Raw genomic sequence first — 16,574 nt, 5'->3', positions numbered from 1 at the left:
CAGCTTACCCCACAGCTTTCCTAAGGTGTAGCACTCAGAATTGGACACTTTACTCCAGCTGAGGCCTCACCAGAGCAGAGCAGGACAATAATCTCCCATATCTTTCATACAACACTCCTATTAATAAACCTCAAAATTATATTAGCCTTTTTCCCAACTGCATCACGTTGTTGACACCTATTCAATTTCTGAAACACTATATCCCCAAAACCCCTTTTAGCAGTAGTGTCACCTAGCCAGTTATTCCCCCTTTTGTAGTTGTGCAGTTGATTTTTCCTTTCTAGGTGTAGTACTTTGCATTCGTCTTTGAATTTCATCATTATGATCTCAGACCAATCCTCTAATATGTCGTGGTTGTTTTGAATTCTAATCCTGCCCTCCAAAGTGCTTGCAACCCCTCCCAATTTGGTGTCATCTGCAAATTTTATAAGCATACTCTCCACTCCATTATCCAAGTCATTAATGAAAATATTGAATAGTTCCAGACCCAGGACTGAAGGACCCCATTAGGTACGTCCTCCCAGTCTGACAGCAAACCATTGATGATGATTACTCTTTGACTACACTCTTTGAACTAGTTGTGTACCCACCTTATAGTAATTTCATGTAGTCCACATATCCTTACTTTGCTTAGGAGCATGTTATGTGGAACTGTATTAAAAGCCTAACTCAATCAAGTAGGGATGTAAAATGTTAAGCGGTTAACCGATAAGTAGTAGTCTTACCATTAATATATTGCAGTTAATGTTTAAAACAGATTGGTAAAATAGTGTTGTGATGCAGTACCTACTGTGCACATTAAAAACTCCACGGCAATAGCCAGAGGGCACTGAAGCTTGCAGAGCTCTCGCAGCTTGGGGCACCGCTGAATCAGCCTGTGCCTGGCGGAGAGGGCACTGCTTGGGGCAGCCCTGCGCCCCCTCCGCTCTGCTTCTCTTGCAGCTGGCTGCGGCAGTGGGTCTGCCCAGGCACCACTGGATCTGCCAGAACACTTGGATCTGCCCTGGCACCACTGCTCTCCCAGCAGCAATGCGCCGAACTAGCTGCTAGGCAGCACCTAGTAATTGGGAGAGCGAGGGGTGAGATCAGAACATGCCCAGCCATGCACATGCAAACGATCCCCTAGCCCACTGTACTCCACCTCCCAGGAGAGACAGCAGAGTGCCCCCCCGCCAAGCCAGGGGTAGGTTGTGAGCTTGTTAACGAGTAAACGGTTAACCAATATAATTTGTCGTTTAAAGGGGTAGTTTTTTAAATGATAGTTGCATCCGTAAAATCAAGACGTATCATGTCTACTGCTTCCCCTTATCACCTAAGCAAGTAACCCTGTCAGAGAAGGAAATTAGGTTGGTTTGGCATGATTTGAGAAGAGAGATGATTTGAAATTGACTTTTCTGTACATTATTTTAAAGTCAGAACACATACAGTCCTAGATCTAGGAATGCTTTTACAGTGTATGCATCGAAAACCTGGGCTCCCATTGAGTTTCAGGAAAACATGCTGGAAGTGAGACATTGTTAAATGTAACCAGACAGTCCCATTTTAATATGATTGTCACTGGTAACTAGTCTTTATATATTCCATGTTGAAACATGTTTCAGTGTTCTGAGAATCCAAAAGAAAGTGAAGTAGCTTTATGACCCAGGTAGTTTCATGCCAAAATGAGAGTTTACATAGAAGCAGTGTCTTCTGTTCATCTCATACAGAGCACTGGTAAAATGCTTAAGCAACTCTTAATGAAATTGATTGGAAAACTACTTAGGAAACTTTAAGGACCTGGTTGCTTGCAATGTTTTATTCATGTTTTAATAGAGTTCTCTATTATTATGGTCAAATATTTTTAATTAAGAAGGAAGTACAGCCTTCTGGGTAATATTGAAACCATGTAGATAGCTGGTAATTAAACTTTTCCGCACGTATAACTGCATTCAAATAATACTGAATAAATCACATGAACCTAGTACAATGCAAATGTCATTACATACATCTTTAAACTGAAAAAATGTCTTTAAATAACAGGTTTTGTCAATCCAGCAAAGTTCAGGCACTTAATAAATGTTTCTTATCATAAGGAGAGGATATACAGAAACACAAACTTTTAATTACTAACTGAAGTATTCAGTTTAGAAAAATTTAAGTGCATGGCAAAAATATGTTTACATCAAAAATGCCTTATAAAATACAAAGTGAACTTAATTTCAAATTCAATTTTCAAATTCTCTCTTTGAAAATCAACTAAGAAATGATTAATCCTATCAAAGCATTATGTGGTGGGCATCTGAAGCAGCAAAATAATTTCCCCCAAACTTTGTTTTATTTAATAATAAAGAGGTTATTGTAGGGAAGGATAAAGGAGAGAGAGAATGAGCCAGTCCTCTCTTCTCTAAATGTTTTAATTGCCTGAAAAATAAGTGTGTTACTGGGGAGGGAAACCAATTGCCAAAACCTTGATATTTTCAGATAAGCACAAAAAGATTCAAAAGACAAAACTGTGCTGTGTGTTTCGAATTCTTATAAAAAGATTCCAAAGTGTAAGCTGTTTCTGTAGAGACTTAAGAGAAGAGGCAAATGTCAGGATAAAAAGCAGTTTCCCCTTAAGTAAAGGGGAAGGATAGTGAACATTCTATTATTTGAGCTCTGAAAGAGACTGCAGGTGTTTCATGAGTTCATGCCATCTGAATAACTCCATGCCAGTCAGTCACTACATAGGAGGATTGACAAATATGATGGAAGTTCCGATAAAACAAAGTTAATCAGTGGGAGAATCGACAGAAAAGCTTTTAACAACTTCAGCAAGATTAATAAAATAGATATTTACAGTAGCTAAAGCTCACATGGATGATTGACACAAAAAATGAAAAAGCAGGTTTTTCACACTAATGTCTTGATGTTACTAATAAAACCTCAGATTATTGCATACGTATTCTATTCTGTAAGAGTCTAGAGAATCTGGCTTGTGCTATTGTAGGATTAAACTGTGGTGATAGTTATCACATATTACAGGAGTAGAGCCTGGAGCTAAAAATACAGTGTTAAAATGTTCAGGACAGTTACCCAGAAATCATAAGAATGAATGCCTTTAAAAATAGATTAGAAAGACTATCAGGTGCAAAAATTCCTGGATTAAAATGTGTCCAGATTCACAAAGGTGAGTAGAGGGCCAGCCCTAGACCAAATAGCGCCCCAGGCAAGGAGCGTCTTTAGGAGCCCCCCTCCCCCCCATTTGTTAAACTTTTGAATACCTTATTTTTATTTTATTTGTAGTCTATTTCGCGACTTTGCAGGATTTACATGCCTGATTTATTCCTGTCATATAAGATGATAAATTTGCATGCTAGGATCTGTAAATCTGTATTTACATCTCACTGACTGGCGATGCCCCACCCCATATATACCCATGGGGGAATGGCTGACAACATTCTCGAAGGTTTGAGGAAAATGTAGTTCTCAGAAAGTCTGGAAGGCTCCATGAGATTCTACAAAGGTCCAGAACGTTCTAGGAGGTCAGTGAAAAATGAATCCACCTACGGAATACCGGAAACATGTTACTTCAAACATTCTATTTTCCCTTTTGCCGCTAACAACAAAACCAGGTTGCCTGGGTCACCTGCCCCTAAATCCAGCCCTGGGTGAGTATCACCTCCTCAGGTAGGAGACCTTATCCAGTTCATCAGAGAAGTATAGAGAGAATTGATTCAACTTCTGTGCAATATTATGAAACCAAAGTAATCTCCCCGATCAGGACAAATATAGCTACTTCTGCACTGATTTCCTAAAAGTCACTGGTTAACCGTAAATGTTTGAGACATCTGAACATTCTGAACAGAGAGAAGATTGTTTAAGTCCCATTGCTTTTCCACATTGGACCGAACAAGGGAATTCTTGTAGATCACATTTAGTCTCAAGTGGTAACAGTAATCTTGCACATTCACATCCCTGACTCCTGGATTCTGCAATGATGTAAAATCTTGTGGACCATAGAAGACTTGGCAAGACTACCTGGCTGGCTGTCTCAGAAAATAGTGTCCCAGTGTTTAAGACTATATTGTAGGAAAATCTGATAATCCAAAGACCTGTTCTCTATAGAGGAATATGGCAAAGGGCTTGAGATGTGTGATAAAAATGGAGAATTTTTAGCAGTAAGACTTTAGAATTAGATGTCATCCCCTAGTGCCCTTTCATTATAAACCCTGTATTGTAGTAATATCTTGACCACCTCAGATCACTTCAGACTGAAACTTGGCTTGCTGGTTGTCAGGTTGCAGGCACATTTCTTTTCCCCCTTTCAAAATTTGTTTAAATTGGTTCTGTTATTTTGATGCAAATCTTCTTTGGATCAGAGTGTCAAGCACTTTTTGACAGTGATGAAAGAGGCTTGGACTGAAAAAAAACATTGTAATACAAAATTTACACTTTTTAAAATAGGTTAACATAAATTTATTAAACTGCCATTCCCAACTGCAAAAGCCACTCCAGGTGCTTTACAATATAAAGGCACTCTAAAAACAAACACTCTGTAAAAACATTGATAAATTGTATACATATGTAACAAATTGAGGTGGTCCAACACAAGACAAAAGGCTGGCAGAGGTGATGGGGAGGTTAATAAATAAGGGTAAAAAGACAATAAATACAATAACAGGAGCAAAGGCAAAAGACACAAAAAGAGCCAAAATTATATAATTGACTATAAACTTGGGGAAATGGACAAGGCTTATTTCGTGGTTGTATGTTTCAGAAAAACTGCAAAATGAGTGTATGTGTGCACTTGAAAAATTGAAAAGCTGAAAAACTCTAGATCAAAGTATTTAAAATGCTTTTGGGGCAGGAACTTTGGTTTTCTGTATGTGAATACCACCTAGCTCTTTGTGGGTGTTGTACATAAATAATAATAATAATTAATAACAATGGGCAAAGAGACACATACCAAAGCTTTGTCATTGACTTACTAGCTGTTTTTCAAACAGTTGAGGGGGCAGCAAGTTTAAATGTTCCAGCTTACAAAGCCTTTTTCAAGAATGAACTGCCAGGAAATAACAACTAGTTGTCAACTCAAAGAGATCTTGATGTTCTGAAATATATTTTGTCTTGTATATTTCAGCTTTTTGGCATTGTGATTTTTAGAGTTGAGTGCATTTTGCTGGGCATAATTTCGGGCACTGTGACTCCATCAATGGGCTCAGGGCACTGTAGGATTTTTTTTTTTCAGTGCTATAATATGGAAAGTTTGAGCTAATGCAACAGTCAGGCTCAAAAAATTGTAAGGTTGGCCTAATTAGATGACGTTTTCAAAAATAATAAATGGGTTCTCTTTATTTGCTTCTGGTTTTTGAGTCTGACTGTTGCATAGCATCCAAAAATTACAAATGATTTAGCTCAGACTTTCCTGATATTATAACTGTAAAACAGTGATCACCCTTAAAAAGTTTCATTTGCCAACAGAGACCATAATTTCGTTACTGTAATTAAAACAGGAAATAACATTATCTTGGACACCATTGGGTGGTAGCTGTTGACTCTTTAATGGTGACCACAATGCACAAGTAAAATATGCTATGTACCTACTGTCTTTGAAACTGAATATTAAAGCAATAGCATTCTAGAAACTGAGTTAAAAGTAAGGTCATGTCTGCTGTGTGATCATCTTGTTTAAAAAAAAAAGGGTGGGGGGGTTGTCCCTGAGTCCTTCATCCAAAATTTCTGTTACCTCTGTTGTTGTGTAGTGTGCTGCATGCTGTGTAGTTGTGCTTCAGTACACAGGGCCATATCCCAGCACTCATTTTTATGAGGAAGTGGTGTACTATCCCCATAATCCTGTAGTGTCTGGCTCTGGACTGAGCTAATTGATCCTGAGGACAATAAAACCTGGAGTGGAAGGGGAGCTGAGGAACAATAATGCTATTTCTGTCAACAACCCTGTATTCCATAAAGGACTCTTTACCAGAGGTACTGTTAAGCATCCAAGACAGAGGAAAGCACCACATGGAGATCTAAATCATTTTCTTTGTTGAGTGATATGTAATCATCTGTAGTGAAAGTGATCCATTTTACAATTGGTTGCATGTGAAAAGCTAAGCAGTATGGGTACAAATCTAGGCGATCCGATTTCCCTTTCTTTCTTGATCTCTTTAAAGAGAGGGGAAGTTGTTGACTGTATGCAAAATCTTTTGAAACTTGTATATCTTAGGCGTCTGCCCTGTAATTGAGCCCATATCATCTTTTAATAAAACAGGCCCTTAGATGTTTACAGACATTTTTAAAAGCAAATGTAAAGCTTATTGAAGTTGCCAGTTTGATGGCATTGGAGGCTGATGTGTCTCTCAACACAACAAACACAATATAAGTGTCAAGGCAAGTTTCCTTGCGCTGCCTCACCAGTGTGCCTCAAATCCAGCCTGATGGGACTGCCTGTCATGAGAGGTAACCAAAACATCACTGGTGAAATTACTGATAAGGATGACAGCAATTGTTACTTCTGATGTTAAGATCTGTTCATAGGAACTGGACTACGATCACTAACGCCATTTGTGGTACTGAAGTGGGTAGCAGCACAACATCATGTTATAGGAATTTCAAGTACCTGAAATCCTCGCCGTTATTTTGGATTCACTTTTTAAGTAAAAATTTTTCGGTCACTTTTGAAGCTCCAATGAACAGCTCTTTAAAAAAATCAAATGAAAACCCACCTTTGAATGAAATGGAAGCTTCAGCAGTCCCCCTTAGTTCTTAGATTTCCTCTTTTGGGAAGCAGGTATCCCTGCAGCCTCATTGAAAAACTTTATTTTTCACTGAAAAGACTATTTCAACACAGGTAATGGTGAGCTTTCACATTTCTGTCATAGAGGTTTCCATGTGTGCCACAGATCAGCCTCACGAATGTAATGCAGGCCACACAATAGCTAATCGAGGTTTGCAGCACTTTAGAAATCCTATGAACCAACCTCTTTTAAGTGATCAAAAACATGATGAACTAAAATGTACATTTTAAAATAAATGTCACTTTATGCTACCAAGTGGCCAATATATCTTTCCAGAATCCAGATCTGTCTTAAAAACCCTGTGTTTGCTATAGTTTGTGTGAAACTACATACATTTTCTTTTTTGTGACCTTTATGATACCATGGTAAACATGTGGTTGAGTCCAAGTTAAGTTACCTTGATTTTTTTTGTCTAAACCTTATTGTAGTCTCTATGAGGAACAGCAGATTCACCATGCACTGTTGATTCAACCTGCCCTCCATAGCAGTATTTGTTTTTATGTTGCTTCTTATCTATGAATCTGTGGAAGTATTTATGCTTGATCTTCAGAGTGGAACCAGGAGTCTGTTCATTAACCCTGTCTACTAAATATTTTGCTTTTCTCCTTCTAGGTTAGCTTCTTCTTGAAAATATATTTAGGCTTATCCAAGTGATCTGTTTTGTTCATGTATTCTCTTCCATTATCCTTTCTAGATTATTAACTGTTGCATGTGCAATTTTATTTCATAGGAGTATGATTGGAGAAACTACCAGCCAAGCATATTGAGTGCATCTGAACTACAGATGTTGGCTAGTATGAAGAGACAACAAAATGAAGAGCTAGAGGATAATGGGATCTCACACGGACTGAGTGCATCTCAGATTGACAACTGTAATGTCAGCATCAGTACAAGCAGTGATGAAACAACAACCTGGAACTCTTGTCTCCCCCCAGTAAGTTTAAATCTTAGAGTGCTCTAAAAATGTTTAAATGAATGTTCAGTAAAAGTCTTCACCAATTTTGAGGTATAACAGAAAAACATTTCAGCAGTCATACAGAGATACTTACAGAAGCTAGCATAAAGTTAGACAATTCTTAGTCCATTTATCTAAACATTTCTAGTTTTTATTTAATAGACTCAGACTTTAAGGCCAGAAGGGACCATCATGATCAGTCCAGCGGTTTGCTGCCTGCAGGTTGCATGCGGCACAATTAGCACACAGCCCAATTAGCTCAGCTGTGTGCTAAAGGCCAGCCCAATGGCCTCGCGGGGTTGGGGGTGTGGGGCTGCCATCCAGCCCCACACAGTGGGGATCTGGGGTCCAGGGTTCCTGGCTGGCCCCATGGGCTCCAGGATCCGGGGCTGCTGTCCAGTCCCACAAGCTCCAGGATCCAGGGCTGCCAGCTGGCCCCATGCGGTGGGGGTCCAGGGCTCCTGGCCAGCCTCACGGAGTCAGAGGCTCCTGACCAGCTGGCCCCATAGGGTAGGGGGTCCAGGGCGGGCAGCCTGCCAGCCCTGTTGGCAGGTGTCTGGGGTCCAAGCTTAGAGTTTGGACTGCGCCTGCCCTGCCACCCAGCCCCTGTGGCCCAGTAACACATTGTGGCCCGCATATGTTCCCGGCTGCCCAGCAGAGTGGGATCCGGGTTGCCCCGCCACCCAGCGGGGTGCAGATATGCAGCCCACAATGATAAATAAGTTGAGAACCACTAAGTTTAGTCTGGCCTCTTGTACATTGCAGGCCACAGAACCTCGCCCACCCACTCCTGTAATAGACCCCTAACCTCTGACTGAGTTACTGAAGTCCTCAAATCATGGTTTAAAGACTTCACGTTACAGGGAATCCACCATTTACATTAGTTTAAATCTGCAAGAGACGTGTTCCCCATGCTGGAAAGGAAAGCAAAAATCCTCCAGGATCTCTGTGAATCTGACCTGCAGGAAAATTCCTTCCCAACCCCAAATATTACAGTCAGTTGGACCCTGAACATTTTGGCAAGACCCAACAGCCAGACACATGGGAAAGAATTCTGTAGTAACTCAGAGCCCTCCCCATCTAATGTCCCATCACCGGCCTTTGGGGATATTTGCTACTAGCCATCGCAGAACGGCTTCGGGCCATTGTAGGCAGTTTCATCAGACCTTCCCCTCCATACATTTATCAAGCTAAGTCTTGAAGCCAGTTAGGTTTTTTTTACCCGCACTGCTCCCTCCTTGGAAGGCTGTTCCAGAACTTCGCTTCTTTGATGGTTAGAAACATTCATCTAATTTCAAGCCTAAATTTGTTGATGGTCAGTTTATATCCATTTGTTCTTGTGTCCACATTGACGCTTAACTTAAATAACTCCTCTCCCTCCCTGGTATTTATCCCTCTGATTTATTTATAGAGAGCAGTCAGATCTCCCCTCAGCCTTTGTTTGGTTAGGCTGAACAAGCCAAACTCTCCTCTCATAAGATATGTTTTCCATTCCTTTGATCATCTTAATGGCCCTTCTCTGCACCTGTTCCAGTTAAAATTCATCTTTCTTAAACACAGGAGACCAGAATTGCACACAGTATTCCAGATGAGGGCTCACCAGTGCCTTGTGTAATGGCACAAACACTTCCTATATCTACTGGAAATACCTCACCTGATGCATCATAAGATTGCATTAGTCTTTTTCATGAGCATATGTCAAGGTTCCTTCCCCACTCTGAACGCTAGGGTACAGATGTGGGGACCTGCATGAAAACCTCCTAAGCTTACTTTTACCAGCTTAGGTCAAAACTTCCCCAAGGTACAAACTATTTTACCCTTTGCCCTTGGACTTTCGCTGCTACCACCAAATGTCTAACACTGGTATTATTATTATTAGGAAAGAGTTTGTTTGGAAACGTCTTTCCCCCCAAAATCCTCCCAAATCTTACCCCCTTTTTTCTGGGGAAGGTTTGATAAAAATCCTCACCAATTTGCATATGTGACCAAAGACCCAAACCCTTGGATCTTAAGAACAATGAAAAAAGCATTCAGTTTCTTAAAAGAAGAAGAATTTTAATAGAAGAAAAAGTAAAAAAGAATCACCTCTGTAAAATCAGGATGGTAAATACCTTACAGGGTAATTAGATTCAAAACATAGAGAATCCCTCTCGGCAAAACCTTAAGTTACAAAAAGACAGAAAAACAGGAATATCCATTCCATTCAGCACAGTGTATTTTTCTCAGCCATTTAAAGAAATCATAATCTAATACATACCTAGCTAGATTACTTACTAAGTTCTAAGACTCCATTCCTGTTCTGTCCCCGGCAAAAGCATCACACAGACAGACCTAGACCCTTTGTTTCTCCCCCCACATCCAGCTTTGAAAGTATCTTGTCTCCTCATTGGTCATTGTGGTCAAGTGCCAGCGAGGTTATCCTATCTTCTTAACTCTTTACAGGTGAAAGGGTTTTTCCTCTAGCCAGGAGGGATTTTAAAGGTGTTTACCCTTCCCTTTATATTTATGACAGCATATCACATTGATGGCTTATAATCATCCTGTGATCAATCAGTTACACACAGGTTTTTCTCTTCCTCTGTCATTTTCAATTGGTAAATCCCCAGCTTATAGCAAACATTCTTGTTATTAGTCTCTAAGTGCATGCCCTTGTATCTTCCACTATTACATTTAATCTCATTTCTATTACTTCAGGTTTCAAGGTCATCCCAATCTTTTTATATGATATTCTGGTCATCCTCATATGGCCAATACCTCCCAACTTTGTGTCATCCACAGATTTTATTAGCACAGTCCCACTTTTTGTGGCAAGGTAGTAGTAGATGAAACCATAATAAACCTTGAAAATGCCCTGTGGATAAGAATTAAGACAGAACAACCCTCAGGTGTGGGTCCAGTCTTGCATTAGTTGTCCCTCACCATAAGTTATTGAGACCTGAGTAATGCTCTAATTTATGTAACTACCAGCAACCAAAAGGGAAAATATATGAACTGAGATTTGCCAGAATGCAGAATCATTATAGCAGTCTTCCATAATGAATGATCAATGCTACATTTCAGCTTTGTGGTGGGCTAGAGAGTAGAGGTTTAAAGTGAACAGAAATGTATTGATAAATTTGTTACTGTCTTAATAAAAGCCTGATTTACAAACTAGTATTTTGGGGGAGGGCAGATAAATATAGCTTTCCTCTAATGGTTCATAACACACTGACACTGTGCACTTCCTTGCATCCCAAGTCCTACATATAGTTTTCTTAGTAGACACTTGATTAGACCCATGCAAAGAGCCTGATCCTTAAGTGCCTACTCGCAGAAGCAGTCCCGTTGAGCTGAATGAAACTGCTTGTATCAGTAAGTCTGCAGGATTGGACCAGTAGGTTTCAGGCAAATGAAGAGCATATAAAACTCATTAATTTTTAAGTAATTATCAGGAAATTGATACGATTATTGAGACCTGTCAGGCTTGGTTTTACATATATTACATGATTTAAAAAAAAACTTTTACTATAAAATGTATTTCTCCGATATTTAGCAAAGCATGGTGTAAATGCAAAGAGTTTTCTTTGATCTCACTACTTTGATCATCTTCTGTATGTTTCAGACTAAAGTCTTCAGTTAAAGGATTTAGATATAGCTAAATTAGTCATTTAAAATTGTAATTTGATATAGCTGTAGTTACTCAGAATATTCTTTTGTGGCCATCTCTGCCTACATAAATCAAACCAATAAGGAAATGTAGTGAACTTTGGCAGAGGCAGATTTTTCAAGGTTTCTAACTTAAGTCCAAATTCAATTAAAAGTAATATTTCAAATACCTGAATCATGCAAGACCCAAGTAATGAATTGGTGAGTCTTATCTGTGCAACTTTGTGTAGTCATCTGCTCTACTCTCTGCAAACTGGGTCGTGGGGTTTTAAAATTGTTAGATTGTAGTGGGAGGTTTTTTTGTTTTGTTTTAATTTAGAAAGTGAATGTAACGTTTCTGAAAAATGCCAGATGGACATCACTAGAAATGTTATGCAGTGTTGCTGTAGCCGTGTCGGTCCCAGGATGTTAGTGAGGCAAGGGGTGTGCGGTCATATCTTTTATTGACCCAGTGTCTGTTGGTGAGAGAGACAAGCTTTCGAGCCACAACTGAAGGAAGAGCTCTGTGTGGCTTGAAAGCTTGTCTCTCTCACCAACAGACATTGGGTCAATAAAAGATATTACATCGCCCACCATGTATAACTAGAAATTGAAAAAAGAAAAGGAGTACTTATGGCACCTTAGAGACTAACCAATTTATTTGAGCATAAGCTTTTGTGAACTACAGCTCACTTCATCGGATGTGCATGTGCATCCGGTGAAGTGAGCTGTAGCTCATGAAAGCTCATGCTCAAATAAATTGGTTAGTCTCTAAGGTGCCACAAGTACTCCTTTTCTTTTTGCGAATACAGACTAACACGGCTGTTACTCTGAAACCTAGAAATTGAAAGTCTTCGTATGTCCATCCAACCCCTTCCTTACACTCCCCTAACAACATACCTCCACCTAGGGGAACATCCTGTAGCAATAAAATGGTAGTTTATATCCATGCCCATTCATTCAATTATTGTTATCTTTTTCTGAGCGAGCTGCCAGGGTGCCATTTAGTGCCAATTTTGATCATAGATTTTGGGGTGTGGATTTACATCTATTAGAAACTGGTCAGAAATCATCAACTGTTATATACTTATGTATTTGGAAAGAGGGATAATGTACTTGTCACATGAGGATGATGAATTACTTCGCAGTCCATTCATAACTAAGGAGGATGTTAAACAGCAGTACTAGGGATAAACATTTTTAAAACATGAGGTCTGGATACCTTGCACCAATAGACCTAAAAGCGTTTGCTGAAGAGCTCTCTGGGCTGCTGATGTTAATTTTTAATAAATCATGGAATACTGGAAAAATATCAGAAGGCTGGAAGAGTGCTAATGTGCCAATATTCCAAAAGGGCAGGCAGGATGATCCAGGTAATAGGCCAGTTAAAATCCCTGGCAAAATACGGAAAAGCTGTTACATGATTCAGCTGATAAAAGCATTAAAGGATGGGAATATAATTAATTAATGCCAGTCAATATGGTTTTATAGAACATAGGTGTAGTCAAATGAACCTGACTTAATGTTCTGATGAGGGCATACTGTCACAAAATAAGGTGGTGGTATGTTCTATAATTAGATTTCACCAACCCAGTAACAAGTGAGAACTCCTGGATCACTATACCAGTCTTACCATGGAGTCACAAACAGTCCCCTTAGACTCTCCAATCTATCTTGCCACCTGGACTGAGTGATAATGGTCACTTACACCAAAAATCATATCACATTTAGGTTGCTCCCAGACCCAAGTCTAGTCATTTACCCCAGATTGATTGGTACCAAAGATTTTACACCAAAGACAACGCTGGTAGCCAATTCTATAGTTGGTAGCCAATTCTATAGCCAATTCTAAAGGTTTCTTTGCTAAGAAAAGGAAATGAGAGTTATTGAGAAATTAAAGCAGGTAAAATATATGTACAGGTGAGTCGCAGTCTATAATTCCAAACAGCAACAGAGATGTTGTAGTCTGCCAGTTTCCCAAAAGTCTCTCAGGGCTACCCAGAATAACTCTTTATTCAGTTATTCCACCTTGTTAGAATCCAAACAGTCCACAGATGAAGGATCTTTCCCTGAATCCCTACTTATAGCTTCTTCTCACAGAAAACAATTTGACAGAGTCACTACCCACATTGGCTCTTCCTTTGGTGATGGAGAATGAGGAATGCATTTAGAGTCTTTGACCTCCAGGTATCACACACAATCACCACTTGCTTTGAAATTAGCGCTTTTCTGTTAAAATTCTTCATTTGAATTCCACAAGGCCTCTTTTTCATTCAATGGGTTATTTAATTACAGGATATACATAATGTAAATGTTTACTACTATGATATCATAGGATACAGATAAATGAAAACAATGCAAGTAACACCCCATTAGTTTTCATGGAGTTTAAACACCAAATACACTCTTATACATTTAACAATCACTTTAATTTATGCTAATACACAAGTGAATTGGCCTGGCTTCCAGCCATCATTTGTAAACATTCAGTGAGGCCTGGGGCTTTGGCATGAGCTGACACCTAGTTTGCCAGCATCACAATGAGATTACATGGTTGGCTGATAAAGGTAGTTGTGTAGCGGTAATTAATATACTTAGGATTTTGTACAGCACTTGATTTAGTACTGTATGACATTTTCATTAACAAATTAGCACTATACAATATCAATAAAGCACATTTTAAATTGATTAAAAACTGGCTAACTAACAGATCTCAGAAAGTAGTTGTCATCAGGAAATTATCAAATGATGCAGGGATCAGTTCTAGGCCCCATGCTATTCAACATTTGTATCTGATCTGGAAGTAAATATAAAATCACTGCTGAAGACACAGAGATTGGTGGAGTGGAAAATAATGATGAGGGACAGGGAAGTCAATCAGAGTGATTTAGACCTCTTGGTAAGCTCAGCACAAACAAAATGTGTTTTAATATAATCAAATGCAGTTTAGGAACAAAGAATGCAGGCCATACCTGCAGGTTGTGGGGGCTGTATCTTGGAAAGCAATGGCTCTGAAAAAGTTTTAGGGATCAGAGTGGACAAACAATTGACCATGAGTTCCCAATGCAATGCTGTGGTAGAAAGGGCTAATGTGGTCCTGGGATATATTAAGAGTGAGTGGTGAGTAGAAGCAGGGAGGTGATTTCACCTCTGTGTATGGCATTGGTGAGACAGATATTAAAACATTGCATATAATTCTGGTGTCCACATCTTAAACAGGATGTTGAAAAATTGGAGAGGGTGCAGAAAAGAGCCACAAAAATTATTCCAGGGTTAGAGGAAATGCCTTACAGCAAGAGACTTAGCATCAGTCTGTTTAGTTAATCAAAAAGAAGATTGAGAAGCGATTTGATTACAGTGTATAAGTATCTTCACAGGGAGCAAATACAAGGTACTAAAAGCTTTTCAGTCTGGGAGAGAAAGGCATAGCAACCAGTGGGGGAAGCTGAACTCAGACAAATTCAAGTTAGAAACAAGGGACACATTTTTAACAGTGAGGGTGATTAATCCTTGGAACAAGGTTAATCTCTTGATATCTCCAGATCAAGACCGGATGCCAGCCTGGAAGATGCTTTGGTCAAACACAAGTTATTGGGCTCAGTAGAGGAGTAACGGGGTGAAATTTAATGGCAGTATATGCAAGAGGTCAGGCTAGATGATCTAACAGCCTTAACATCAATTAATCTATGAACTAATGTCTTAGCTAATGGACAGAGTTTTCATTGAATCCAGACATTAAGCAGAACTCAAATGTGCAGTAGACTTGTGCTACTCCATGGTCACGCAGGGTAACTGACAGTTCAAAATTCAGCCTATTCAAGTCCGTGTGGAGCTCCCTTCTAAAGTGAGCAGTAAGTGTTTGCAGACTGTTCTCCTCTCTTCCCTGCACTGTGCTGCTGTATGGCTACAGGTGAATGTCACCCTACATAAATAAAGGCCTTCATTTCTTCAGCTTCCATTCTGTGTTGAAGTTCAGAATTTGTGTAACTAAAAGCTAGTTCGTATTTACACTGGGATTGATTTTCATCAGTCCCAAAGAGTCAGGGGAGCTGCAGATGCTAAAAATCAGGACCTTAATAAATATTATATTTATGTGCAAACCACAGAAAAGCTACTGTGTACCTGCATCCATCTTCCATTTGTACACATCGGCATGGTTCATCTGCGCAATGTTTCGGAAACAAATTAGAACTAATCTGTACATTATACTTTATAAAATTAAGGACAATCTGAAAAATTGTTCCTGGCTATGATTAACCTTGAGAGATTACTTCATTTCTAGGTAGTCTTCTTCTGTTGATTTAAAGCATTAACGTCTTTTCCTCTCTATTAAATTGATAATGTTTTTGCAAATCATATTCCTCCATTAAGTCTATTCTTATTTTTCCACAAAAATTATCAACAGCTCTTCCCCAAAAGGTAAGCCTTTTTGTTCTAAATGCTGGGTAATTTTATCCCTTGATGTAATCTATAGCAACAGCGCCACCAGAAGGCATATTTTATCTCTTTCATCTTTGGAATACACTGTATTTTCTATAAAGTAGTATAGCGTATAGGTATGTTACCTAGTAAACGTATGTAATATTTTACTTGTTTTTTGTGACTTCAAATTTTCCATCATTTTGCCTGTTGTAGTCTGATTTTCAGTTTCATTTAAAAGATGCCCATCTATTTTTGGCTTTAATGAGGTTCAAAAAAACCCTTCTGAACTCCAAAGGTACATAGATCATATTGCTAAGTTGCAGTTAAAGCAAATGAACAGATGTTCTTATACAACTATAAAATTGATATACTAAAAACTGAATTTTATGGCTAATAATAGTTTTCCAAGAACTGAAATGTAATATCTATGCTGTCAAAAGAAATTGTTGAAATATAAGTTGTTTAGCAGCTGTTCTAAACTGTGACAGCCCAAAAGGAATAAAATAGTTTTAGGTACTGTACATTACCCAGCATAGCTGTCAGCTGTAGATATTTTTTAAAACGTTGAATTTTGCCTTGAAGGTGATTGATTCCTAAGGCTTTATAAAATGTGAAAATTAAAAATTGCTTAGATTCCAAATCAGTAATAGAATATTTATGTAGAATTAAAAAATACAAGTATTTTAAAAATGAAAATATTTTACACTGCGTCCCGCCTGACCTTTTTCAAAGGGATGAAATACACATACAGGTGTTGTGCAATCCTGTGGAATATTTGCTGCTGTACACTTCATCCTCCTATTCCAAAAAGTCAA

The 16,574-nt window shown here is 38.9% G+C and overlaps 1 protein-coding gene across 8 annotated transcripts in view; it reads left to right on the top strand.

Moving 5' to 3' along the window:
- CFAP20DC (CFAP20 domain containing) overlaps positions 1 to 16,574 on the top strand; it is a 171,430-nt gene that overhangs the window by 105,788 nt on the left and 49,068 nt on the right. For all 8 annotated transcript variants that reach the window (XM_084634935.1, XM_084634931.1, XM_084634930.1 and 5 more), the window contains one exon: positions 7,489 to 7,692. In XM_084634935.1, coding sequence (XP_084491061.1) covers positions 7,489 to 7,692 — 204 coding nt within the window. The remainder of the gene's footprint in view (positions 1 to 7,488; positions 7,693 to 16,574) is intronic.

The sequence above is a fragment of the Lepidochelys olivacea genome (genome assembly GCF_965140295.1).
Source record: "Lepidochelys olivacea isolate rLepOli2 genome assembly, chromosome: 7".
In the NCBI taxonomy this organism is placed as follows: domain Eukaryota; kingdom Metazoa; phylum Chordata; order Testudines; family Cheloniidae; genus Lepidochelys; species Lepidochelys olivacea.
This window is presented reverse-complemented; position numbering and strand designations above follow the sequence as displayed.